The sequence below is a fragment of the Mustela nivalis genome, assembly GCF_964662115.1.
Source record: "Mustela nivalis genome assembly, chromosome: 14".
Taxonomy (NCBI): domain Eukaryota; kingdom Metazoa; phylum Chordata; class Mammalia; order Carnivora; family Mustelidae; genus Mustela; species Mustela nivalis.
This window is the reverse complement of record NC_139033.1, coordinates 56,206,143-56,232,706: the sequence shown is the minus strand read 5'-3', so window position 1 is coordinate 56,232,706 and position 26,564 is coordinate 56,206,143. Positions and strand designations below refer to the sequence as shown.

Here is a 26,564-nt window from a genome sequence, read left to right as displayed (position 1 = left end):
ATATCTGTTCCTCTCCACATGTTTGGTCTCTCCTTCCTCTTGTCCTTCTTGGTCTTTCTTCCAAATAATTTTCTGCAAGTAACCAACCACCTCTTTTTTTCTTGACCAGATACTTAACCTTAATAAAGTTGCTCAATGTGTAACATCCATTTCAAATGCTCTGGAGAAAAACTAGGGAGTAAAATAGAACCATAGGAAGTTGAGGACAGTCGTATTTTCTAGGCTGACCTTTATTTAACTCATCCCATGCTTCCTAGAAGCTATGGTTGTCTGAAAGTGTGGTATGATGGCATGACTATGGAGCAGTTCAATGAAGCATAAAGTGGGAGGATGTTTTTAACTCTCTTCTTTGCAGATTGGCTAAGACAGTGTTTCTGAGGTGTCATAACAAGACCCTAGAGCAAACAAGCAGGAATTGACAAGGGTTTCCTGACCAGCCTGGTGAAAGTAACCATGACTTGCATTCTGGGATCCGTCAATAATGTGCCCTCTAAAGCCATGTCATGCCGTCCACACAAGACAGTTGAAACTCAGCCTCATTATCTTATAATTTCCTCATAGAATCAGAGGATTTCAGAGCTGGCTGAAATATTAAAGATTGTTCTTCCAAATCTCTCATTTTACAGAAGAAAGACCTGAAGCACAAAGAGACTGTGGCTTGTCCAGTGTCTCTCGACTGGTTAGGGGCAGAGTAGGGATTTAGGTATTCAGCTAAGATTTCCTTTCCAAGGCATATGTGGCAGCCTTGTGAATTGTAAAAACTCCCCTGAATTACTTTGTCAGCCTAAGATTTCAAAAGGTCTTTTGCTGATAGCCTCTAGTCTAGATACAGTATCAACATCTCCACTTTCACTACTGGTTTTGAATATTAAAAAGGAAAATTGCTAACTTGACCTTTCAGCAATCGCATGTTAAGACTCTCGAAAGATTTTGCTTGGTCTCATTGTCTGGCCAATGCCTGGGAATATTGAAGCCCGGCACTGGAGATGTTCCAGCCCGGCTAATGTTATTATGCCACTCATAAAAGTCACCAGCTGTCACTTTACAGCCTAGAGTGGTAAAAGAATTATTTCTGCTCAGTTTGACCAGCGTAGATTATTGTCTTGGGATGTTTATATTTTGAGTAATTCTCGAGTTGAAATAAACAGTTCTAAAATAAGCAGTCCAGCTTGATAGATCCCATGCTTAGCCTATGCAGACTTCAGAACTGATGTACTGCTTTGGCCTAATCACTATGGTAACTGAGTGGCAGTAAACTAGGAGAGGCTATGGTTCCACATGACAGGTGGCAGAATGGAACCAGGCTATGGAATGACTCTAAGGACATTTCCATCCTGCCCCCTTGACAAGAGCACAGAAGCTTCCAGACTCGCCACTAACCTCTTCAGAGCACTTATTTGTTTTAAGTGGAACAATGGAAAATATAAAAAGAGAACTAAAATTCTTACCAAATCTTAGAGTATTCCTGAAGGATTCGTAAGGGCTCAAAGGTAAAACAATAATTTGTATCTACTCCGTAAGTACAGAAATGGGGCCAGATTAACAATAAGGAAGGGGGATTTTATGAAATACATGAGAGAGGTGATATATACATATATTATATTTTATTATGATACAATATACTGTACCTCAATACTTCTCGTGTCTTGAGAAATACACAATAGAGTTAGTTTTTCAATTGTGTTTGGAAATATTGGGAAGATCACTTTGAAAAAAATGACCTGCATATATTCTCTAAACAGCTACTGATAATTAGTTCAAGATTGATGAGTGCTAAGCTTATGGACTATCCCAAGGTAAGGAAACATTGACATGAATATTCAAATGGAATTATTTGTTTGGCTCTTCTTCTTCTTACAGATAAAAAGGGCCCTGATGTATACTTCCAATAATCTCATTGTAGTAGATTTTTTTAAACATCCACATAGAGAAATCTCATTTTACAGATCTAAAGACACATCCACGTAGAGACCCCTGTCTACAGATACTTCTGCCTTCTCTATCTTGGCATAGCAAATGAGTACAGGCAGTTCTGCTGATACTCACATTTCCATCTGATGGCTTTTGAAATTCTAGACGATGTGAGATGTGCGCCATAAGGAAGCATCACTAACTGGGAAGAGAATATAACCGGAAATATTCACTTAGAAGTGAATATAAGAAGAGAAACTTAAGAATAAAATGAATGTTCAATTCCATTTCTTAAAATACGCAACTCCTATTTCTCCAAAGAGATCCAGTGTGGAAATCTGGTGTCACTTCCTCCCACCTATCCCACGACAGAACCCAAGTGTTTAAGGGAGCCTTCTGCATGTTGGTAGATGTGAATGAGCCCTAGTACATCAAAGATAGGTTGTTGCTCTTATAGAATCACTGAAACATTTGGGAGGGTTTTCTCTCATTGTGGTAATTTAAATGAACATATAAAAACCAAGGGGAAAAACTCTAAAATAAAAATTAAATCCTGCATTCTAAAGAGGTGATCTATATACATTTTTTTAAAAAAAGAAAGTATAGCGATTTAAATTCATGAAGAATGAGAATAAGAAATTGCATTCAGAGAAACTTGGTCATTGTTTTAGTAGTGCCTTAAAATTCACCAGACCCAGGGAGGTGGAGTCTACCATGACAATGGTAACTTGAAACGAGGTTCAAAGCCCACTGCACTTGGCTATAGCCTTGAGAGCCAGACTTGCCTTCTCACGCATAGTTCCCCAAAACAGCACTCCTTCCTTCTCTCCCCCCAAAAAACACCTTGCTCTCAGTTTTCACACAGACATGCTTACTGCAGACTGCGGTCAAGCTTCTGGCTCTAAGTTGTCTCCACCGAGTCAGCCTCTTAGGAGGTAGAGAGTGCGTAGCTGCATATGCAGGATGATTTCTAGAATGTTAGGACCTAGCATGTGTGCCCAATGGCTCTACTTATGCTTGTCATTCTGTCTCTGAATAGTCAGGCTCTTGAGTCTAGAAGATTTTTGTTCTTCCTGACTTCCCTTCTAAAAATGGCTGTACCTAGCAGGAGTCAAGCTGTCATCGATTACCAGCTGACCGCTAACAGGTCTTTCCACCCAGGACACTGTCTTCTCCAGGGTCCTTAAGAAAATGGGCAGATACACCTGGGAAGAGTGGGAAAAGAGGTGTCAAAATTAAGGAGCAGGGACCGAAAGGGAAGAAAGATATTGGGAAACAGTCTGAGCCTTTATCTCCATCTTGTCTCTTTCTTCTGCACACCTCAGGAATGAGCCTACTGCCTTCCCTTATTTGCTGACCACCTGGCAGCAGATTTTCTTCTCACCGTTACTGTTATTTTTGAGAAATAGAAAGTAACGACAGTAAAACAACATGGCAGCAAGTTACAAGATGATAATATTTTTTTTTCAACAGCTTTATGGAGGGATAATTGTGATCTTGATATTAATTCTTAGAAGTCTAAAGTGGCCTTCGGGGGGGGGTGTCACAGAACTGGTCCACTGGGAAGCCCTTCCCCTCTCCTGGCTGAGCTGACTCCCACTGGCCCTGACCCCACTGTTCCTCACACTTGAATCCGCTCTTCCGTTATGGTGCATGTCTTACTGTGTGTATGACCCCCCCCTGAAAACTACTTCCGGGTCATGTCTCTACATGCACAGCCCTGAGACCGTATCCAGCTCAGAATGAACTTGTGAATGAATGAATGAATGAATGAAGATCAATGATGACTTTTCTTAGCTCATCACACTGATTTCTTCTCATTCTTTTTCTGAAATCAAGTCCTCCTAAATCTCTAGTATCTTACCAAGACTAGTGAGTCCAACTTTGCCTGACACCTAGGTTCATAACCTCTATTTTTACTTCTGCTCCACAAGAGAAGAAAATCAGATGTCTATGGCTACTAATGTGGGGGTATCCTATTTTCACCAAAAAGCGTCATCATGGTTCTCTTACTCTCTTCTTACTTCCCTGGGAAACATGAACAACTTCAGTCTGTTGACTTCATCTCTTTTCAGTTCACTAGAATCTTCCTTCTTAGGGAAGGTCCTTCTCAGGTAGTTTATGTGATAGTGGCCTTGTTTTTAGCAAATGTTTTCACATATATTCAGTCATACGAATATCACAGTAGGACAATGATAAATATTAAAAGGAACAAGGACATTCCTATGATGTCAAGCTATATTATTAATGCCACTTCTCCAATGATAGTAATAATATACTAATTGTAATAATAGCTAATGTGTTGTCAGCATTTTCTGTGTGCCAACAATCCTCCCAGTTTGACACAGTGTGATTACAGGTGAGTTGAATGGGGGGGAAAAAAATCCTATTTTTCAGGCATCAGGATATATTCAGCTCTATTCATGTTTTCTGTTTCTTTTTTCTTAATAAGAATTAATGTACATCCCCCCCCCCCCCCCCCGCCCAGACCTACCCTACTTTTCAGGATATCTTTAGCAGGCTCACATTCCTCACCTTTCCAGTTTGCTGTTATTTAGACAGTCTGACAGAGCGTATGTGAAGGAAATATTTGGATTTAACTTTTATTACATTGTAGATTTCGAGTCAGTTTTATGACAGTCATCCAGAACTCCAAATCTATCGTATAATAGTCTTTCACAGGGAATACAAAATCCTGGTATTTTCCTCTCTGCTTGATGTATTGCACCTTGCTGAGCCATTTGAACATCCATTCGCACTACTGAGCCCCCCGGCCCCACCCCCTGGCGCTACAAAGGGTACCAACCGCACGATTTCAGACACATGGATATAGAATATTCTGGAACTCTGCCAAAACCCTTCTGCCTTTTGAGTTTTAAAGATGATTTTGATGTTTAATGCAGGACGTACTACAAGTACGTGGCCCTTTCTCAGTGCACCAATGAAATGTATCGTTCACATTTGAGGCGGTGAGGATGTGTGAGAGCAAAGAAAGAAGAGGTCTATAAAACCAAATGTTCTCTTTTCTTTTTACTATCTGTATGGCCAAAACTAGATACTTAACATAGTGTTTGCCTGGTGATTCTTTTTTCTTACTACGTCTTAAATTCAAGATTTCCACAGAACATTCTCCTCTAATCACTAAAATTTTGTTCTAGTACAAAAGAATTTGTTCCAAGATTTTCTACATGTCGCTAAAATAGGACTATAGGACTTCTTTTTCAAAGTAGTTTCACAATTGTAGGTAAAATGAACAACCTTAATGTCACTCACCTTTATGTCAGACTTAGACTTGGTGTGAGTGGCAAATGGAGTTTCATAGGTGTAAAGTTCTGGCCCCTTGCATTCTGGAGAAACTCCTAGCAAATTCACATGGGGAGGTGTTATGAAGAATTCTTTTCCCAAATGTTTTGCTAACATGAAGGGGAGCCCAAAGAGATGCCACAGCCCACTGAGGGATTTCTATCTGTTCACATGTTAACTTCACTTACCCAAAAAACGAGAGTAATCATGGATGTGATCACTTCAAAAATCAAGGTGTCACACAAGTGCACAATCTAAAATTAAGGACCATAAGGTCAATTTTTGTAACTTCACCCCAAAACTTAGCATTTCTCAATATAAAACTTAAAGGGTAGATCAAAATTTCCTTTCACATGTACATTTATTTATTTAATTAACATGTATTAAGAGTTTGCTTTGCGCTAAGTGCCACACACATTATGCTGGGGATGAAAGACGAGAAAGGTGAGATCGCCACCCTTTTAAAAATGTGTATTAAAATTAACTGGTTTTGACTCTTTTTCTCCAACAAACTATGAGCCAACTTGGGGGGTAGGAGCCATACTTTATTCACCTTTATATCCCCAACCTGTAAGGCATTGTCAATAAATATCTGTTGAGTTACAAAATCAGGGATCCATATGAACAAAATATTCCCAGATACAGACATGAGTTATGATAGAGGCGTGTTGTGAAAGCCAGAGGAGGAGACAATTTTCTCAGTTAATTAAGCCACCAAAATGTGTGAGAAAGAGCAATTTGAGTTCTATGCTCATGAAAATGCTTACCAAATGTTTTTGTGAAATGTGTTGGTATAAGAAGAGTTTCTCATTTTAGTACTCTTAAATAGAAAAATAATTCCTGCAGCCTGTTCCAAAAAGAATCAGTCAGAATTCAAATCCATTTTCAAGGACTTAAAATTTATCATGGGATTCTATCATTTCAAACAGGAAACTGGCTTGGCAACTTGGAGAAAATTTACATTCCCAAACCTATCAATATCGATTTGTTGTTTTCCCTTCTTGTCAGAAGCAGATTTTCTCTCCCAGACAACTTTTCCTTGAAACCAGTACCTTCTTAGTTCAAAGAAATCAGTTTGTCTCTGTGAGGTCATGAAAAAGCCCAGTGTAATGCAGTTTACTCACTTCTTATTATGATGAGTCAAACTTTAAAGTAATTTATGTTTTTAAGACAGAGACTCGACAAATCTTTGCATGTATTTTAACCAAAGGGTAAGTGCTTTCTGGTTTCCATTTTTAATCAGTCACCTCTTAGGAAGATTTGAAAATTTTCAGAGTGAGAAAACAAAGTATAAGGGAAATAAAAGATTTAAGGAAACACTGACTTATGAAGCAATTTCAGTTTATACTTTTGCTAATTTTTTTGATAGTCTTAAATACCCTTTAAGGTATTAATTATATACTGGTGTAACAATTTAACCTGGTTTTTTATCTCAAGCTAGAACTGGAAAGTGAAGTTTGCATTGGCAAGAGCTTCAGAATAACTGGCGTAAAAAACAGAATATATTCCATTTTGCCAAAATCCAAATAGTGGGGAGAAAAGAGGAAAGCGATGGATTATGCATTGTGTTCTTGCTCCACATTGACAGGGAAAATATTAAAATAAGTACAATTTTTACTTTAAAAATAAATAAATAAATTTTTTTTTTTTAAGATTTTATTCATTTTTTACTTGACAGAGAGAGAGATCACAAGTAGGCAGAGAGGCAGGCAGAGACAGAGGGGGAAGCAGGCTCCCTGCTGAGCAGAGAGCCCGACGCGGGGCTGGATCCCAGGACACTTAGATCATGACCTGAGCCGAAGGCAGCGGCTTAATCCACTGAGCCACCCAGGGGCCCCAATAAATAAAAATTTTTAAGGAAAAAAATGATAGGCTAATAGTAAATTTCATTTTAAATCACTCGGTGTGCCTCTTACAGTCCTGAAGAATCAGCTAGCAACTTTTGCTCACAAAGAACAGCTCACGTGATCCTGTCATTGATTCTAAGGCCCCGTCCACCCTGGAAGTGGACCGTCCTGATGGATACTCTTGTCTCCTGCACGCGGTATTCTCAAACCCAGCTGGCTGTGCTCCGTCTTTCTTTAGGTGACGCTCAGAACTGCACGTGAACTTGGAGATGTGCTGCCATAGCGTTTCGTAAAAACAAGGCAAGAGCATAGACTTTTTCTAGCGCTCTTCCTGGTGTTGCCGTTCCAAGGCTGTTTGGCCTGCAGCATTAGAGACAGTCCGCGTTTTTCATCCTCAGCACTCTTTGGCCGGTCCGCTTCTGGAGTTGTGGCCAATGGCCAACATTCCATACGTGCCGTTTGACTGGTTTACTCCTAGAGGCATTGCGTGTGCAAACTCATTTTGGAACAATATGTCGCTTTCCTGCTCGTTTGCACAAAACTTCTGGGAGCTTCCTGTTATCCATCTTCATGAGCTTGACTTTCCACTTCCTAGATATGTAAGGAATTTCCCAAACTGTTCATGGATCAAATGGCCCTGGTCAGGGATGATTCCCAATGAGCACAACTCTTGTACTGTCCCCCTGGGGATATCCCAGCAATTCCCTACTCCTTGTTTCCTTTGTTAATGCCACTACTTTTATCACAAAAAAAATAAAAATAAAAATAAATAAAAATTAAAATAGGGACCCTGATCCCAAGATGACGTTAAGTAATGGCTTTTGTTACGGAATCTTATCAAAGGCCTTTAGAAAATCTTTCTCCCAACCCTCACCCCCACCTTTTTTCATCCTGTTAGGTCTACTGAAGATGTTCTTTAAAAAGACCCACATGTATTTAAGTCCTGGTTTTCAACCTTTTGCGCTGTGGAGTCATTCATCTCCACTCACTCCCTAAATTCCTTCAAGGTTTATCTGGGGCTGAGCAAGGTCTAAACTCACCCAGCAGTGGTGTGCTTCCCATTCCTGCATACCCCCTGAATCCTTCTTAGTGACAAGGGTCACCTTTGCAATCTGGCACGCTGGCTTGCATAACAATACATTCCAGTGGCCTAATTTCACCCTTGAGTTCCTGCAAAACTCTCATTGAGCTGCCCTCCGCTGGGTGATTTATCTAGATTTATTATGTCAATTTGGCAGAATAGCTCTGATACAACCACTCCTGGATGTAATAGCATTAATCTTGCATTTCCAAGAACAATACAGAACTGGTGATCTCCCTGTGATCTTCTTCATTAAAAGCTAAGGTTTAAGAATTCATTTGTGAGCTATCATCATTTCATCCTGTGGAGAACTCTCTGTGCCAGCATTTTCTGTGCTCCATCCTCTTTCATGAGTTAAATTGTTCTCTCCGATTCCTTGAAAGAAACTTGTATTGCTCTTAAAGTCTCACATATAATGTTCTTCAATTTCTCTGAGTCATAAAGACTACTTTATCACTTCATTGGTCCTCTTCTTCCACACTTGGTAGATATCCCTGTTCTCACAATTTGAACCATGTTTCAGCTAAGGAAAGGGAACTATTTATTTCCTAAAATAAAATTTTGATACTTCTGGTTATCCATGCAGTTTGGAATACAGTACACATGGAATAATTTTGAATGAGGCTTTTTTTTTTTTTTTTTTTACAAAATCATTGCATTTTTCTTACAGCTACCTGCTCTAAAATTAGCAAACAACTAAGGGAGTAGTCATTCCAAATTCTAGGGGCACCTGTTCTAATGATTAGTAATCATTAACTAACATAAGAAATATATTGTTCTTCTGGGGAAGACTAAGTGGAAGGCGCTAGGAATTCAACAAATTGAGAAGATAGGGCCTCTGTCCCCAAGGATGTCACAGTGTGGGGTCACATTACATGCAGACATGTAAATAAACAAATTGAGTTCACTCAGTGAGATAGGTGCCAAATAGTAGGTGAAAGTGGAGAGCCGAGTATTTGCCTACACATTTCAGAGCCAAGTGAGTGATGATCCTGAGCTGAGTCTTGATGAATAGGTAGGAGACAGGGTCCTGGGCAAAAGCAGTAGGAAGGCCAGGGGCATTAAATGTGGGACTGGGGCGCAGAGTTTAACAGAAATGGTAGCAGGTGAGACTAGAGAGCACAGGTGAAGTCATAACCGTACCCTGTAGGCAAACAGGCAATCAGAGATTTAAATAATGAAATAATACGGTTGAATCTGTGATGCGAGTGTGCAAGCAGAGAGGTTATTTAAGAAGTGACGACAATGTTCACTCAAGAGCTGGTGAGGCAATGGTAGTTCAAACGGAAAGCAGGGAGTAGGTCTAACATCCAGGTAGGAGGTATAGTTGAGTCCCTCAAACATTTATTCAGATGGTGAGGAATTAAAGAAGAGAACGAAGTCAAGGGTAACCCCTTCCCGGGGGTTCATTTTTGGGTAACTAGGTACATGGTAAGTCTGATAACCAGAAGCAGGTTAGTAGTGGGTTGGTCTGAGTACAATGGGAACGCTTTGTGAAGAGCATGAGTTCTACTTGGAACATACTTGGTTTGACATGAGGCATCCAAGGGAAGATTATTTCTCCTAAGTATATAGATCTGGTGCTTAGGCTTAGAAGATAAATGGGAGAGGCACTGGCATAGGGCTCAGTCAGTTCTACATTCTGACTGGCTGTATTTGAGGTCCTATGCTGAGTATGACAGGAACAAGGATGAATGACAAATGATCTGTCTCTGGAGTCCAGTAATGAACAAAGACAATTATTTATTATATCTTGTTCTCCGAACGTGTCATATATATGGACCTTATTCATATAAATGATGTTTTCTTTATACTAAACCCTTGCCAATACTGACTTTTCTTACCTTTCAGCCCCATTATTATTTTGAATAACTCCTTTGATCATTCTTAAGAATAGCAACTATCAAAGAAATGAATTACTAATGGGATATACTTTCTAATTCCAAGGACACAAGAATAAACAGTTTATCCTAGCTGGAAACTCATTTAGCTGAAATATTACACTCGTGGTAGTGTGCCCTTTATATCCCATTATATCACATTTTGTGAAGGACAAGTTAGTTATACTTCCTGAATCAATGAAGATTTGGCAGATCTGGTGTCCTTTAGGTTGAAGGAGCTCTAACAGAGCTCTTCCTTTTTTGCCCCTTTGAAATATCAGCTCTCTTTGAAAAATAAATGTATCACCTACACACAGTCAGCTTGTGGGTTGGAAATGACGGGTGAAAAAAGCTGTGATGGAAAATTCCCCATAGTTACTCTAACAAAATTCAGGAATTCTCTGACCAAAAAAAAAAATTCTTTCTGAAACCTTGTCTAAATAAGCTATAGAGACTGTGGAATCATCATGCATAAAATTATTTTATGAAACCCAGGGTAAAAATCATGTTCTGTAATTGTAATCTATAGCTAAATAGTACCTATCCCTCTAGATGCCAGTTTATGCTCTGAGTAAGTGACATATACAAACAATAACTTGAAGGTTCTGCTCTCTTGAAAAAAGGAAATATTGAATAGACAGCTTTTCAGAAATTTGTGTTGAATTGTATTCATGGTCTTTTCTAAAATGGATATGTTCACATAATTGTATGCAGTTACAGTGTCCTATGATTTCTACAGAACAGAAAATATCAGATCTCATTACTGAAAGTTCTCCAAATGACACCTTTTTTTTCCCCCCTCTTATCATTAAACAGGGAAGGCCACGGTAAAATTTCAGTATTTGCTGTCAAAATGGCTTTAGCCACGTTGTGTGGAGGGAAGATCATGGACAAATTAAGATGTAAGTTATTCTTGGTGTCTCTGCTTATCCCTCCCATGTACTCCCGTGTCCTGCTGCCCATTTTACTTTCCTCATTCTATGAGAGTTGTTTGAAATGTAATCTTCATGGATCTTTGGATTTTATCACAGAAATATTTTCATATTAGATAAATGTTAATGATATGAATGTTTTCCTTCTACTTATGGATTATTATTAGCTATAGCCGGTTGAGTATCACCAACTAGACTTCTTATAATATTAAAGTAAGATGATATCCTTTCAAGTTCATTGCTCTATACAGCCTTACAGGCATAAATCCATATTCATAGGGATGTGAAGGCCATGTTGGGCAACCTTCCTTTTTTTTAGATAAAGTCAAGTCAAAGCTCGTGGCACATTTCTTCATTTTTCTTAGCCTGTGCTGTTCAAGTCACTGGGAAACCCCAAGGTTCCCAAGTAGACATTGCCAGGGTATAGGCATAAGAATTGCACAGAAACACTACCGACTTAAGAATTAACTGGATTCCAATAAAAATGTGATAGCTAAGGTACATTGGGTGATTGTGGGCCCTTTTATGTATGTTTTGTCACCAAATGTGGTAGTTCTTTAACCAAGAAAACATGAGAGTTTTGTTGTTTAAAGTAAAGAAGCTTAGACTCAGAGAGGTAGAATAAAGTAAATCATATAGCTAAGGTGGTACCAGAACCTGACTTTTTTCTCTACACCAGTGGTTCTGAAATTTTGGTGTATATGTATATAGAATCATCCAGAGGACTTTTGAAACCATAGATTTCTGGGTTTTTGTTTTTTGTTTCAGAAGACCTAGCGTGAGAGTAGGGGGGCAAGAATTTTCATTTTCAACTGTTTTTAAATGATGTATATGCTGCTGTTTAAAAGAAAAATTTCCACTTACTTTCCCTTACCTTAAATGTGGTGAGTTTGGGCTATAAGGCTGTGTGGGGAAGAGCACTTGTCGTGGGAATCAGGAACCCAGACTGCAAGCCCAGCTGTGTGACGAATTCACTGAGTTACCCTATGAAAGTTACTCTACTTCCTTAGTCTTTCCTTTCCATCTTAATCCCAAATTTGGGGATTTTGTTAGATACCCGGAGGGTCCCTCCCAGCCCTACTCATCTGTGACTCACAGGCTCCAGGCACTTCTCTCACCTGCTGCCTGTCAGCTTTGGAGTGTGATCTCTTTCCCAAAGAGGGGGAAAAGGAACAAAGATACAGCGGGGCGGGGGGGGGGGGGGGGGGGACAACTCTTTGTTCCTCTGGAATCTCCCCAGACATACTCCAAAACAGAGTTATGTCTCTGGACGGGTAGATGAGTGGAAGGCACACGGAAACCCCCCAAGCACACATCCCCCCTCACTTCGGAAACCTTCCACAGACCAGCCAAATGCATTTCAGATTGAGAGAAGCCCAAGCAGGCTTTATAAGGGAGAGTTTAGTTTCTCTTTAGTTAGCCTGAAAGCTATTTTTAAAATTAAAAACTATCTGCCCGAGTGCTTGAATGAGGGTAATAACTAAATGAGAAGGTGGTGGGACCAATGTCCTCGTTTAAAACATAGCTTCGCAGTAATCCATGAGGCATTTCCTCTAGGTTTAGGCTGGGAGGAGAAAGTTGAGCAAAACAAAGCAGGGCAGAGGAGGAAACTCTGCAGGGCCTTGTGTGCTGACTTGGTGTCACAGTTGGCCACTTATGCTGAGGGCATTAGATACATGGCTTGTTTTTAAGTCTTGAGAATCCTTTCCAAATACTTACTCAATGTTGCACTAATAGGGACTGGATAAAAGGATTCCATATTAAAATAAGTTTCAGGAAAACCGAGAGAACCAGTTTTCTGACCTTCCCGGGGGTCCTTTAAGCCTTTCATGAACCAAGGACAACAATGCGTTCCACCTTTCAAGGACCACAGTGCTTTCCATCTTTCCATTCAGGCTTCATTGGTATCAGATTTTCTCTCTCTCCTGGGAGAAGGGGTCTGGCAATCTCGGGAGTCACATCTCACTCCAGAGGCCCCCAGCCAGTAAGTGTCATTGCCCAGGACTGCATCAGTCACTGGTAACGAGGAAGAAATGCCCGTGATAGTCATGGAGGAACCCGCTCCCACCTGCTGGGCTGGGAAATGGCACACTGCTTTCCCTTCTTAGCCCAGGAAGAAATTTGGGGCCCATAAAGACCAAGGGAATGGTTGTTAGGTCAGCACGGAACCATGTCTGCAGAGTTAGAAAGCTCAAGATAACTAAGGTTCTGAGCAGAACTTTACCAGCAGTCAAAACCCTGGCAGATCTCTTGCATGTCCAGGAATTCAGAGCAAACAAGATCACCCGTAGGGTGTTTTCTCTTCACCCCACCCTCGATGAGCAAAGCATGCTTGCTACCTAGTAGCCGAAGTAAACCCTCATCTGTGCGGTGAAAGAAGTTGACCAACGCATGAGTCTTACGGGAAGTAGATTGTGTTCTTCAGTCTGCAGAAATCAGTTTCAGTGTCACAAATTCTAAAGAACGCCAAAAACAGATCACATGATCCTGAGAGCTATGATATTGCCCTCTCACAGTGGAGTGGTTCCGAATCACAGCTTAATGTAGCCCCAGCTGCCCTGCTGAGGAGTCACTCTTTGTTTACTGAATCCCAAGAAGGTGGTTTTCGTGGTTTCCTGGTAAGTCGTTTGAGAGCAATTTGACAAACACAATTTAACTGCAAGCACTTTGGTTGGAAGAACTTCGCCAAAATGTTAGTTAGTCAAAAATAAATATATTCAGTCACCAATATTTCTGGCTTCAGTGATAATTATTAGCTGAATACACAAATATGGGCCAATCTGCCCGCAGACAGCAGAGGCTAACTCTTGAAGAGTGGGATTGTGAGGGTTTTCTCTGGTCTTCTTTTGCTGGCTGCTCTTGCTGATAAAACAGGAAAAGTCATGATTTTCCACATTGCTTTTGTACTAAGAAAAAGTAAAATGAAAGGATATGGAATTTCTCAGTGTTTGAGGGTTTTGTTTTCCCTTCTTTCAATTCTAATTCACTTTAAGCTAATATGCCAGCTGTGCTCCTTTGGCAGTTTTTCTGTTTTCATGCATAAGGATGAGAGGTATTTAGTTTGTTCCAAGTACCCCTTCATGTGGGAGAGGGCAGGGCAAGAGTCATTGCTGAAAATAAATTAAGAACTTTAGAAGGCAAAGAGTGGAAGATAGAAGATATTAAACTAAATTTTTCCAACTGCTTTAAAATCAATGAAAAGGGACAACAACTCCATGTTGCGCCACAATTTCCAGCCTTCAGGGCCGCCAGGAACCAATATGCAGGCTCTCATGACCGTAACCACAGCAGCCTCAAGTGTGAGGCTGCCCCTGCAATCAGAGGACATGGTGACCTAAACAGAGACTGACCTAATCAAACACCATGTTTGTGTCAAATCGTTCTTGGTCCACTTCTAAGTTGTTGCTGTAATGAGTTGGGACACCTGTTTATAATTCTTCCCTGGGGCTCCCAGATGGTCCTGAGGATCCTAAAAATTTTTGAAAACAGTGCTGCTGGCCTGGAATGTCACATGCTATGCTGAAACTTTTGGGGAAGGCTGGTTGACAAGAATAGCCTTGTGGCCAAAACCAGGGATTTATTGGGTTTCCATAACTGAACTGGTTGTTCTGTCTCCACACCTACCCCCCCCCCCCGGGGTAATATTTCTAACTCAGAGGCCTGCCTTAAATCTTTAGCATCTCCCAAAACATCTTCTGGACACGATCTAAGTGCCTTAGTAGAGGCCTAAAGCTCTTCAGATCTCTACCTCGTCTCCCACCATGCCCTCATGGGCACCCAGGGCCCCTGGAACAATGAACTCCTTGAAGAGCCTTGAGTGCATCATGCCTGAGCGTGCCCATGCACACACCCTGATTCTGTGTCTTAAAGCCTGACTAGCTCCTAACCGTCCTTTATGCTTGGCCTAGAAGTCCCCTCTGTCACCTAGGAAGACCCAGAAGTCACTTCGGTAAGGAAATCTTCCCTCACTCTGAAAGCCCTCTGTTCACGCTCCTGCTACATCCCGTGCACACTCCTGTTCCAGTAGTCACACCACCGCGGAGGATTTACAATGTCATAGGATGCAGTCTGTAAGCACGTCTGTACCCTCAAGGGACTGGGACTGCTCAGAGGTCAAGAACTATGTCCTATTACTGACCAACTCACAAAATTGGAATATGACCAAGAGGTCGGATAATATTAGATAAGATCAATGTATCAATGTTAAATATACCAAAGTGGTTAACTACCCTGAAACCCAGGGTAAACCAGCTATGGCCTGTAAGCGGAGACTAACTTCCACATTCTGAAGGTTGTATGAAGTACAAAGATGAGTGTGTGACAGAGACCATATGTGGTCCACAAAACCCAAAATATCATTATCATTATTGGGCCCTTTACAGAAAAATGTTTGCTGTTCCTTGCTGTAATCTCATCAGAGGATATACCCTTCCTCTTAGGGAAGACACACTGGCTGCATTCAGAGGTAAAGGCCATGATATATGCATATTAGTCTCAATTCAGAAAAAAATTATATGTTTGCCCCACATATATACACACAGACAGACATAGACAGATGGTAGATAGACAGATATTTAGATAGATGATAGATAGATAGAATTATAAAGTAAATAGAATAAAGGGTTCATAGATGAATCTGGATAAAGGTTGTGTGTGAGTGTTCTTTGGAGTACTCTTATTCCTGCAATTATTTTGTTAAGTTTGATGTTACTTTCAAATAAAATTTTGTTTTAATTCCTTTAAAAAATAAGTAAAAAAGAACTATGTGCTGGATATTCTGTGTAGTCATTGCTTAGCACAGTTTTACACATTTTGTATGTGTTAAGTTAATTTAAAATGAATGAATCAGTGAATATAAATTCTTCTAAAGTATCTCTCTTTGTATGGTGCCGTCGGAAATACAGAGGTGATTTAGAGTATGACTGGTAACATTACAGAGCAATCCCATGGGGGAGGCAAAGCCTAAGCATCTAAAGTAAATAACAGAAAAAATGTGACATGAAATTAATAGTAAAAAAGCTCACATTTCTGTACTGTGTACTAAGTGTCAAGCACTAGTCTGTGTCCTTTATATCTGTATGCTTTTTGTCTATTGACTAATTTAATCTTAGAAATACCTTCTATTTTATTACATACACATATATTACATATTAGCATATTACATATGTGTATATGTATATTGTCATAGCCATATGTGCATATATATGTTGTTATATAACATAAGAGCCCAGAACTAAGGTGCAAACATCATTTTGATCGCTTCCTCAGAGTCCCTCATTTCTTTTGAAAAACCAGATTGGCCATTAATAGCCCCTTCCCTTTGATCCCAGTGACCTAGCCCTAGTTTGGCTCTTGCTTCGCAAAGCTTCATCAACACAGACAAGCTTAATATGAGCTTCAAGTTTGTGAAAGGTCAGTGTTGGTACTCGTCAGCTTTTGCTCTAGTTACAGCTGTTGTCTAAATTCTTTCCATGGGAGATTTGAAAGACTTAGGCTACTTTTCAAAATGTGTCCTGGCTTAGAAAATTCCTGCCTTGAAGAGCATCAGGATGACCCAATTATAGTTGACCAACCTACCTAAAAACACACAAAATGGCAGCTCTGATAAGAAAGTTCATTTCCTTTACCTGGGTTTCCTTTTTCCCATTTTTATTGGAATTCTTGCATTTCTATATATGTGGGATTACATAAGAGTTTTTTTTTGCTGTTGGCAACTTTTTTCATATTTTTTGACCAATTATAATGAATTCATAAGAGATAAAGAGATAAACATAAGAGATAAAATTGTGACGGTGGATGAGAACAACATTAACTTTGTAGCCTAGGTAAAATTTCTTTAGCCTCATAATTGATAAACAATTCAAAACACAGTAGAAATTCTTTATAAATGGAGTATTTGAAGGCAATGAGAGTCAGTTCACATCCTCAAAACATAATCCAGGTAAAGCCTGTAATAGGCTTACCATCTGACTGCAGTGTAAAAACCATGTCCCCAGATTGCATTTTGACCTTGAGACATTAAGCCCAAAATGAACAGAGGCAACACATTGAATTTACAACAGTTTATCCCAACAGCTGTGCTGGCCTAGTTACAATCTAGCCTGGTGACAAACTATGATAGCATTTGCTTTCATTTCCATAGTGACTTCCACAGAGGAATTATAAAGTACCTTGAGAAATTATGCCATTAATATTCACTAAGTGCCCATAGTGGCAGAAACTGAAGGACAGGGGTTCAATGAAGACACAGACTCTGCCCAGGACTCCGACTTTACGTCATTGATCTTCCCCAAGGCCAGGCTCCCCCTCGACTACGTTAGTCAAAAGACTCTTCCCTGTAAATCGAGTGCCTTCCACCTGGAACACCATGATTTATAGAAAGTTTTCTGCTTCTGTGGGAAGTTAATCAGGTGATTTCATTACATCCTTATCCCCATCGTGTCTCTCATTTTTCAATATCTGAAACCAAAACTCAAAGGTCTTGGTGGTAATATAGATGAGTAAATAGCTAGCTAGCTAGATACATACACACCCCAATGTTATGGTAAATGTTTTTTGTGTGTTTCAATGAGATCAGCATATCCCTCGCATATTTAAAAATTCCTTCCATTGAATGGTATCTGAGCTTATAACTGACCTCAAAATAAAAATGGGATACTGTCTTATCAAAATATGCTAATTTTACCCAAATTAATGCTGTGTTTCAGAATCAGCAACAAAAAGACACCAAAGGCAACACTATGCCAGGAATATTTCAGCATAACAATTCTGTATTACTCTTTCATAAAAAATTACTTATTCTGCTACAGTTTTTGTTATTTGCAGGAGATATGTTTCACTGAAACGGTGGAGAATATATTCATGGGATGAGTAAATATCTTTCTTTTTCCTTCCATCAGATATTTTCTCCATGATTTCTGACTCCAGCGGGGTGATGGTTTATGGACGATATGATCAATTCCTCCGGGAAGTTCTCAAACTACCCACAGCCGTTTTTGAAGGCCCTTCATTTGGTTACACAGAGCAGTCAGCAAGGTCCTGTTTCTCTCAACAGGTAGGAAAAAAAGGAAATGTCTCTTAGGTTGTCCTTCGGTATGTTACATCAAGTCACCACTTTGACTCCTCTTCGTGATAACCTGTAGTATCTCCCAGCCTCTGACAAATGACCTCTGAGCCAGTAACTCAAGTCAGCTTACCTAGAAAATAATAATTGGTGGTACTTCCTGACCATGAGCCAGGTACCATGCTAAGCTCTTTTCTTGCATTGTCTAATTTAATCCTTACAACGACCTTCCACGCTTGGTATCATTGCGGTCATTATCACTGCTTATCAAAAGAGCTGAACTGTCACTCAGCCTCACATGAAACACAAGTCTGAGCCAGTGCCAGGTTTCACCAATGTGCAGCAAAGGAAGCAAGAAAGGAATCATATAGCAGATGCCAAATGTATGACAAACACAGCTGGCTAAGTTCCCCCTGACGTGATACATTAGCTGTTCGGAGTAACATATTTTAAGTGGGGTGGTACAAGTTGACCCAGAGAAGCTATTGAGTTCATGGGGCTTTCCATGTTTGTATCTGCCCAGTCACGTACAAAGTCTCCATGTCCGGTACCATTCTCCAGCACAGCTCAGTAGTAATTTACAAACCCAGAAATTAAAGGTTTTGCTTGAAATTATTAAAAAATTTATACTAACTAAGACTATCCTCTAAAAGGATCCCTTACTTAAGAAATCAGTGCATAGCAGCCCCTGAAAAGCTGCATTTAACTGCCCACCTAGTAAACTTCATCAGTCTGTTTCCTTGTGACCTATGAGGTCAAAGTGCCTTAGACATCCCTATGGGTCATGGATTGTTGTAGAATCATAATGGTATCCATACAACTAATAAGAGATGGGACAGTTGGAGAGACTCCACGTTGTCTCATCCAGTAGGCCTTTCTGACCCCTCCCACTCCCCAGCCCCAGGCTGGCTTAGGTCCCTCATCTCTGCCCCCAGCCAAAGCACACTCCTCTTTATACTTGTCCTAAGAGTTGGTCACGTCAGAATGGTTCCATTCACCTTGGCCTCCTTCCAGACAACTTCCTCAACCCGCAGTTCTCATCAGTCCTCAATCCCTGCTGTCTTCCCCTTCTAAATGTCTCTCTGATCTCTTTCCTCATCCTCATCTGTTGCCTGGCCTATTATGTTAACCTTCATGCTGGTCTCCCTACCTCTGGGTTTGTTGTACATTTGTACATTTGTTGATGGTTTTCTTCGCTGTGCAAAAGCTTTTTATTTTGGTGTAGTCCCAGTACTTTGTTTTTGCTTTTGACTCTCTTGATGACTATCTTTCTATTTTCCAAGGACCTACATGTTCAATAAGAATTATATATATGATGTTATCACCGCTCAAAAGTCCTTTTGAAATATCTTGTAGACTGTTCTATTATATAATTTTTTATATATCCTCAACGATGAGAAACTTATATATGTCAAAATCGTAATAACATTTTTGGGAATTGTCAGAAGTGATTTTTAGCCAGTATGATGAATGATCAAAATGGGGAAGATCATTTGAAGTATAAAAAGAGGCAACACAAATAAAAATAATAAGACCAGTTTATTTTTGTCCTTCATAAACTATCATAGCAGTTTGAATGATGACACTTTAAATTTGTTTGCATTGCTTCATTGGAAAAAGTACAAGCCATTCCAAGTGATTCTTTGGAAAGACAGAATTATTTTAGATGCTACAAATTGTTGTGGCTTTTTCAAAAAATGTTGTCTTATTACTTACACTTTATATAAAATATATTTTAATAATAATGTTGCTATCAATCCTATAAAACTTAAGCTATTTAGTATTACAAGGAAATGCTAAAATTATAAATATCTGCTGAAAAAAAAAGATTAATTGAAGCATACGAAAATATCTTGTGAATGAATGACAAGGTTTAGTATTAACATAGGTGCCTTGAAAAGATACTAAAACTCTTCACTACTGATTTCTTGTCTAAAGATACGAAACTATTCTCTGGCTGTCTATTCTGTTCCATTGATCTGTTTTTGTACCAGTACAATACTGTTTTGATTACTACAATTTGTAGTATATCTTGAAATCTAGAGTCCAGCTTTGTTTTTTGTTTTTCTTTTTTTTTTTTTTTCCAAAATTGCTTTGGTTATTTGGGCTCTTTTGCAGAGAACAAACAGATGGATACTGGGGGGAGTTGGTGAGGGGATGGGGATTAAGAGTGCACCCATCTCGATGAGCACTGAGTAATGTATAGAATTGTTGAATCACTATACTGTACACCTGAAACTAATATATTGCTGTAGGTTAACTAAACAGGAGTTAAAATAGAAATTTAAACACAAAAAGAAAAACTACCCCATCCACCTGATATTATAATTCAAAATTTCCCAAATAGTGATTTTTGCATATAAACATGTCTTTTGTTATCATTCATCCTATTATACTATCTTGTACTCCTATAACTTCTTATTTTTTGTCATTTTGAAAGGAACTTATAATACATTCCTTTTCTGCATTGGAAAGAACCAGGATAGTGAGAACAGATGCAGACTGAATTAAGAGGAAAGATCTATAAAGAGAAAAAGGATTTTCCAAAAATATAGATGGTTCTCTCCTCACAGCGAAGGATCGCTCCCTCCTAACAGGACTCCCTGCTGATCTTGTATCACAGAACCATTCATATTAACCATGAAGTATGTAGGACTTAGGGGAGTGGAGGGAGTTTGAAAAAGACGTTGTTCTACAGATGGGGAAGACCACCTGCTCCGGGAATTGTGGCACGTGCTATGACCCACTGTTGGGTCACATTTTACAGAGCAAGTCTACCCTTCATCTTTCCTCATCACTTCGATATGTCCCTCATACACAAAAGCACCCCTCCCAGAACTGTTGTTCTGGTAATATGGACTCAGCCTCAACGGAGATAACCCAGTCCTGTGTGTGTGGAAGTGTCAAAAGAAACCAAAGGGTTTAAGTTCAGAACTGGTTCTCCAGCTATAAGAATAAATTCTGTTTCTTGATACGTTAGAGGTTCATTGAATGTCTTGTGTCTTTCATCTCAAATGGTTCTAAATTTTTGTGGGTTTTTTGATGCAGAAAAAAGTCACCTTAAATGGGTTCTTGGACACTCTCATGTCCGACCCTCCCCCGCAGTGTCTGGTCTGGCTGCCCCTTCTGCATCGTCTGGCGAATGTGGAAAATGGTGAGTAGTTACTCCTGAGCTATGGCAGTTTTTGGAATTAGCAGGCTGTCATGTCTACAGTTATTAAACAAAGGTCATTCAGTAATTCTTGAGTTTTGAAAGAAACTTTCTCCCTGATCAGTAAGGCCTTCGAGGTCCACTGCAAAATTAGGACTGTTGATTCCATACGCTTATTAAATCTCACCATGTGTCTCTCAGTTACAAGTCACGTGGGGCTGTAGTCTTGCTGTAGCAGAAGAATCTCCATAATGAATAAGACATCTTCCAGGTTTATTTTTAGGTCTGAACTTCCAATATTGGTGTACATGGCATCGACCATTCCTAGGCACTCGGCCAAGAATAGGCGGAGGAGATAGAGGGGAAAATTAGATTATGGTACCTTGCTAATCTTCAGTCATATGTTCTGAATGGAGCTTTCAATGATTGTGGTTACATAAAGAATAACTTGACCAAAGGCAAAAATTGTTGTTGTTTAATATCTTTAGCTCATAACGTGTAGACAATTACTTGGATTTGGTTATATGTTAGCTTCAAATCTCAAGTATTTTACCTTGCCTGCTTTATAATTCCAATTGTCTGTTAGAGAGAGTTCGGTGTCCCTCAAACCATCTGAATTAGAAGTGTATTCACATCATTTACACATCTCTTTGGGCTCTGTCCATCTGTCTCTCAGGAAAGAAAGAAAAAATTGTTAAATGAGGTAATGTCAATCAGGAAAGAAGACCATCAGCCACTCCATTTTTTTAATGAAATAATTCAATTCTCTTATCCAGTTTTCATACTCTCCCCCATTTCCCTTTCTTTTTTCTCCCTGTTTTCCACTTCTCTCCACCCAGTGGAGAGTCAGTCTTGTTCATCTGTTGTGCCTCTGAGTCTTCTAGGGAGCTGTGCTGGTCTCCTGGAGACAGGGAGCAGTTTGGGGGAAAGACGAGTCCGTTTAGGTAATTTATATTCTCATAGTGTAAGAGCTGGACGTGGAGAGGGAAATTTGTGGTTAAAAGAAGACCTATTCTCCATCCCCTTTCATTTCCCCCACCTCCACACACATGCGTGAAAAGGGTGGTGAGAGTCCAGGAATAAACATAATTCTCCTCTCAGCCAGAACTGACTAGCCTCTGAAATCACAGCACACAGCAGAAAAACACAGTCCCTGTTTGGCTGCATTTTTCCTTATTCTGGCTCAGACTTTTATTTTCTCTCTTTTTTTTTTTCCTCCATTTCTTTCCCCCGTAGTCTTCCATCCGGTAGAATGTTCCTACTGCCACAGTGAGAGTATGATGGGATTCCGCTACCGATGCCAACAGTGTCACAATTACCAGCTCTGTCAGGACTGCTTCTGGAGGGGACACGCTGGCGGTTCCCATAGCAACCAGCACCAAATGAAAGAGTACACCTCATGGGTAAGCCAAGGTCCAGGCAACACTTCCCCTCCTATGTGTGAGCGTCACTCAGAATGCAAGGGACCAGCAAAGATGGCGGCGGGACAATCGAGAGGCAAACCTAACTTCTGCTCTAGCATGCCTTCCTTCCCCTCTCCCTCCACCCCACCCCCACCTTCCTGGGACATCTTCATTGCGGCATCTGAAGCCAGTGTCGCGTTCTAGGACTTACAGTTTAGGCAGACTCACACTCTGTTACTTCTCGGGACGCAGACAGCTCGGTACTGGCTTAGATAACAACTGAACTAGCAACTTTGGGACATAATCTCGTTTTCACAGTAAGTTAAGGTTCCCTCCGAGTTTTGTTTTGTTTGGGGTATGGGAATTTCTTAAAAATTATCATTAGTTCCTTGACTCTCAGATTCTGGAGCTCCGTTAAGTGCATGGCTAGAGCTTGTAAAAGGAAAGCTGTGTGAGCCTGTGGGCTTCGTGGTGCTGTTCCAGTTTTCTTTTTTGGAGGCAGGGAGGTAGTCTCTATGAGCAGATCATCCTTGCGTAAACTGTGAGTGACCGGCTTGCCAGAGGTGACCTGTGAGAGTCTGTCCACATGATGCATGTGTAGGAGGAATCCAACTGGGTGAGCTCGGGGTTCAAGCGGTTTAGTTTGCTGATCTAGGTCTCAGTCACTCAAAGATCAGGTCCCCTGAGGTTGTTCCTGTGCTTCTGTGAAAGTACTGCCCTATGTATGGATTGGGGTTTGTGGGCTGTACCATCAAACCTGCCAACCGCTCTTGGAGTAGTTCTTTCACAAGAAAATGCAAACTTTTTATTATGAGTTTTTTCCTAGATTTTATGCATTTCAATTAACCCATACCCTTTACTCAAAGAGTAACTTATTCTTTTTTTTTTAAGTTCTTCAGAAAATCCATTTTATTTTATTTTTTAAAGATTTTATTTTTTTATTTGTCAGAGAGAGAGGGAAGGAGAGTGAGAGCACAAGCAGGGGGAGCAGCAAAGGGAGAGGGAGAAGCAGACTCCCCACTGAGCAGAAAGCTCAGTGATGCAGGACTCGATCCTAGGACCCTGGGATCATGACCCGAGCTGAAGGCAGACACTTAATGACTGAAACACCCAGGTGTTCCCAGATAGTGCATTTTAAATCAGAACATTCTTTCTAGGAATGATTATTGGGAACCAGCATTCAGTGTAACTATTTTAATTTTTCAGCATCGTTCAGACTCTGAAATTGAGTACCAGTTTTTCACTAAGGGGTCGTATGCTGAGGGCTTTGGGCCAGAGCAGATGCCTCCTGTCACTGGTGGTTATGTCACATGCTAGCATGGATCCTCCAGCACAGATCATGAAACACTGTTTAGTACAGAAGATAGGAGAAAACGTTTTCTATTTTCTTATGGTCGATATACTACCAATTTTCAAACTTGTTCTATCTCACATTCTGGAGGGTTAGTGTTTGAAGACTAAGCATTTTTAATGATCGTTTTATGTAAATGCTAAAGTCAGTTTAGGCGCCTCTTTTTAGAGATTGTGGACTCCAAACTCTATGGTTATATGGCAGGACAACGTCTTTACAAGTAGGGTCAGACCGGTCAAGGGGATAAAGAGGCTGCAGTGTGTATGGGGGTGAAATGCTGTTGCAATGGCTGTGTTTTAGGTATTCTAAGAATTGTATGTCCTAACAAAAGCCAAAGACGAACTTCTTGAACAACGCTTCTATCACTTAAGCTTTTAGATCATGAGGACAAAAGTCGCTTCATTGTATTGCCAATTATGGGCCCTCTGCATAAAAGCAAGTGACAGAATGGTAAATGACTTCTTGTGGAAAGGAAAAGCTGCTGTAAAGATTTATTACATGAGGGAGATTATTTCTGATAGAAATGGCTGTGAAAAAATAATGAAAAAAAAAAGAAAGAAAAAAATAATTTTTTAAAAAGAAAGAAAAATAACAATAATAAAAAAAAGAAGTGGCTGTGAAATTTTAAGATCTACATCCCACTCGTCTAAATGAAAAAGAGATAACATGATGCTCTGGAAAGAACATAAATTTTAAACTCCAAAATCCCTGATTGAAGTTCCGCTTTCAGTTTCAACTGGATGGATCCAGCCATGCCCAATACATCTTGCACCCAGATGCCTGTGAAACCTTCTGCTCACCTTCTTACTTCCACTTCTGTCTCCTCCCAGATCGTTTTCTGCTCTTAAGCAGGAGTAATCCTTCTAGAATCACATCTGCTCCTGTCACCTCTATAATATAAAGTCTTCATTGTCTCGCTCTGCATTTGAGATAAAGACCATGGTCCTTGATGTGGCAGTGCAGGACTTCAAGGGTCTGTCTTCTACTTTCCTCTCCAGAATGGGGTTTCTTCTTCCTCCATCTGGAATGACCTTCCCGGTCCCCTGAGCTACTATCAGAAGGACTCCTGCTGGTCCCTTCAGTCCCAGCTCAGATGTCCCATGCACAATGACTGCTTTCCACTCATCACAGCATTTGCTGACACAAAACAGCAGGAGGCAGGCACTCTGGTGGATTGTCCCAGAACTTTAGTTTCAGCACGGAGCAAATTCCCTTAGAGTAGTAGGTAGTTGAAGATTTCATGGATAAATCAATGAAGAAATGAATGAGTGAATGAATGAATATCTATTATGAAAACAAATCATCTCTGAGAATGTAACATCATTGTTAGTTCTTATCACTTCTACCTTTCTTCTTCTTTCCAGAAATCCCCTGCTAAGAAGCTAACTAATGCATTAAGCAAGTCTCTGAGCTGCGCTTCAAGCCGTGAGCCCTTGCACCCCATGTTCCCTGACCAGCCTGAGAAGCCACTCAACTTGGCCCACATTGTGTGAGTATCTCTGCCTTCCAGAGGAAGACATTTTTCTTCATTCATGCATGTTCATGTCCATACAAAGGCAACTTCATATCAATTGCTAGGAATCAAGTTTTAAATTTTAATTTATAAAAAACAGAGTAATAATGGGACTATAATCTTTTATTGTAGGGGTAAACAGTACTTCTGTCTTGATGTACAAGAATGCTACGCTAACGTTATTCACCTACAGGTAGAAAATATTCAAAAAGCATCATTATAAAATACAGTTGTTAGTAGAGGTTTTACTGGACAGTAACAATCAATGAAATTAACCATGATGAGAAAATTTTAAAGCACACTCTACCTTAATATCACTTGTGCTTTGAGTCCCAAATATAAAAGCTCCTTGTTTCATTTATCTGCAAAGTCAGTCATCTTAAAGATATCAACAAATCTAAAAATCGTTGTTGTCTTATCCTAAACTGCACAACTTTAGAAGAATCATGGCCCATACATGGGAAGGTGGAAAGGGGAAGTTGGTGGTAAAATTTCTCAGAACATCCAAAAACAGACTTTAAAAAATTCTTTCTCCAAAGTCTACGTGAGTTTGGTGGACAGAGGGGGATATGTGCAGAAACGGTGCTCCCACTCATTCCTTCCACCTTCCAGAAGCCTCGGGCCCTGGAGCCTCTCTCAGACCTGGGTGGCCAGATAACGGGGAGGCTGAGGGAGAAGAAGTATTTCTTCCTGGATATTATCTTGGCAAGCTCACCATCTGCTTCTATGCCCAGTTAGGAATTACGTCATTGCAGGTACCATCAGAAAGACTCTAAAAAAGGTAGTTCCCCCCTCAACACAAGCCACTTTTTGTGTCGCACAGTTCAGTAGGACCAGCCACACTCAGGGCCTCGGTTTGCATGTTGACATCAAGAAGTGGCTGATCAGACCTATCAGTATCGGAAACCACCCAGTACAAAGTTCGTGCGTCAGGAAGTTCAGAACGTGATCCGTCAGAGGCGCCATGATGGCTCAGAGACCTTTATGGAAGCAGTCACTCTTTCCTCTGGTGGACCTAAGCAAATGCCATCAAATGATTTGTGCTACGTCATGTCTATGGCTTTGTGTACATACCATGGGGCTCATCTTGGTTTGCTCCCAAGTGTACACGGGGGGTTTACTGCCTTTG

General features: G+C 40.2%; 1 protein-coding gene and 1 long non-coding RNA gene across 25 annotated transcripts in view; one reads left to right on the top strand and one right to left on the bottom strand.

Annotated features, from left to right (window-relative positions):
• LOC309848241 lies at positions 1-12,051 on the bottom strand. The gene is made up of 3 exons (XR_014302911.1): positions 11,829-12,051; positions 2,047-2,113; positions 1-171 (listed from the first exon to the last, which is right to left on the bottom strand). It is a non-coding gene; the product is annotated as an uncharacterized lncRNA (long non-coding RNA).
• The window catches only part of DTNA (dystrobrevin alpha), a 355,996-nt gene that overhangs the window by 264,015 nt on the left and 65,417 nt on the right, over positions 1-26,564 (top strand). For all 24 annotated transcript variants that reach the window (XR_014302908.1, XM_082699565.1, XM_082699546.1 and 21 more), the window contains 5 exons: positions 10,839-10,924; positions 17,854-18,008; positions 21,066-21,171; positions 22,405-22,571; positions 25,287-25,411. Coding sequence is in view for 23 of the 24 variants with exons in the window: in XM_082699565.1 (XP_082555691.1) it covers positions 10,839-10,924; positions 17,854-18,008; positions 21,066-21,171; positions 22,405-22,571; positions 25,287-25,411 (639 nt within the window). In the remaining variant the exon portion in view is untranslated. The remainder of the gene's footprint in view (positions 1-10,838; positions 10,925-17,853; positions 18,009-21,065; positions 21,172-22,404; positions 22,572-25,286; positions 25,412-26,564) is intronic.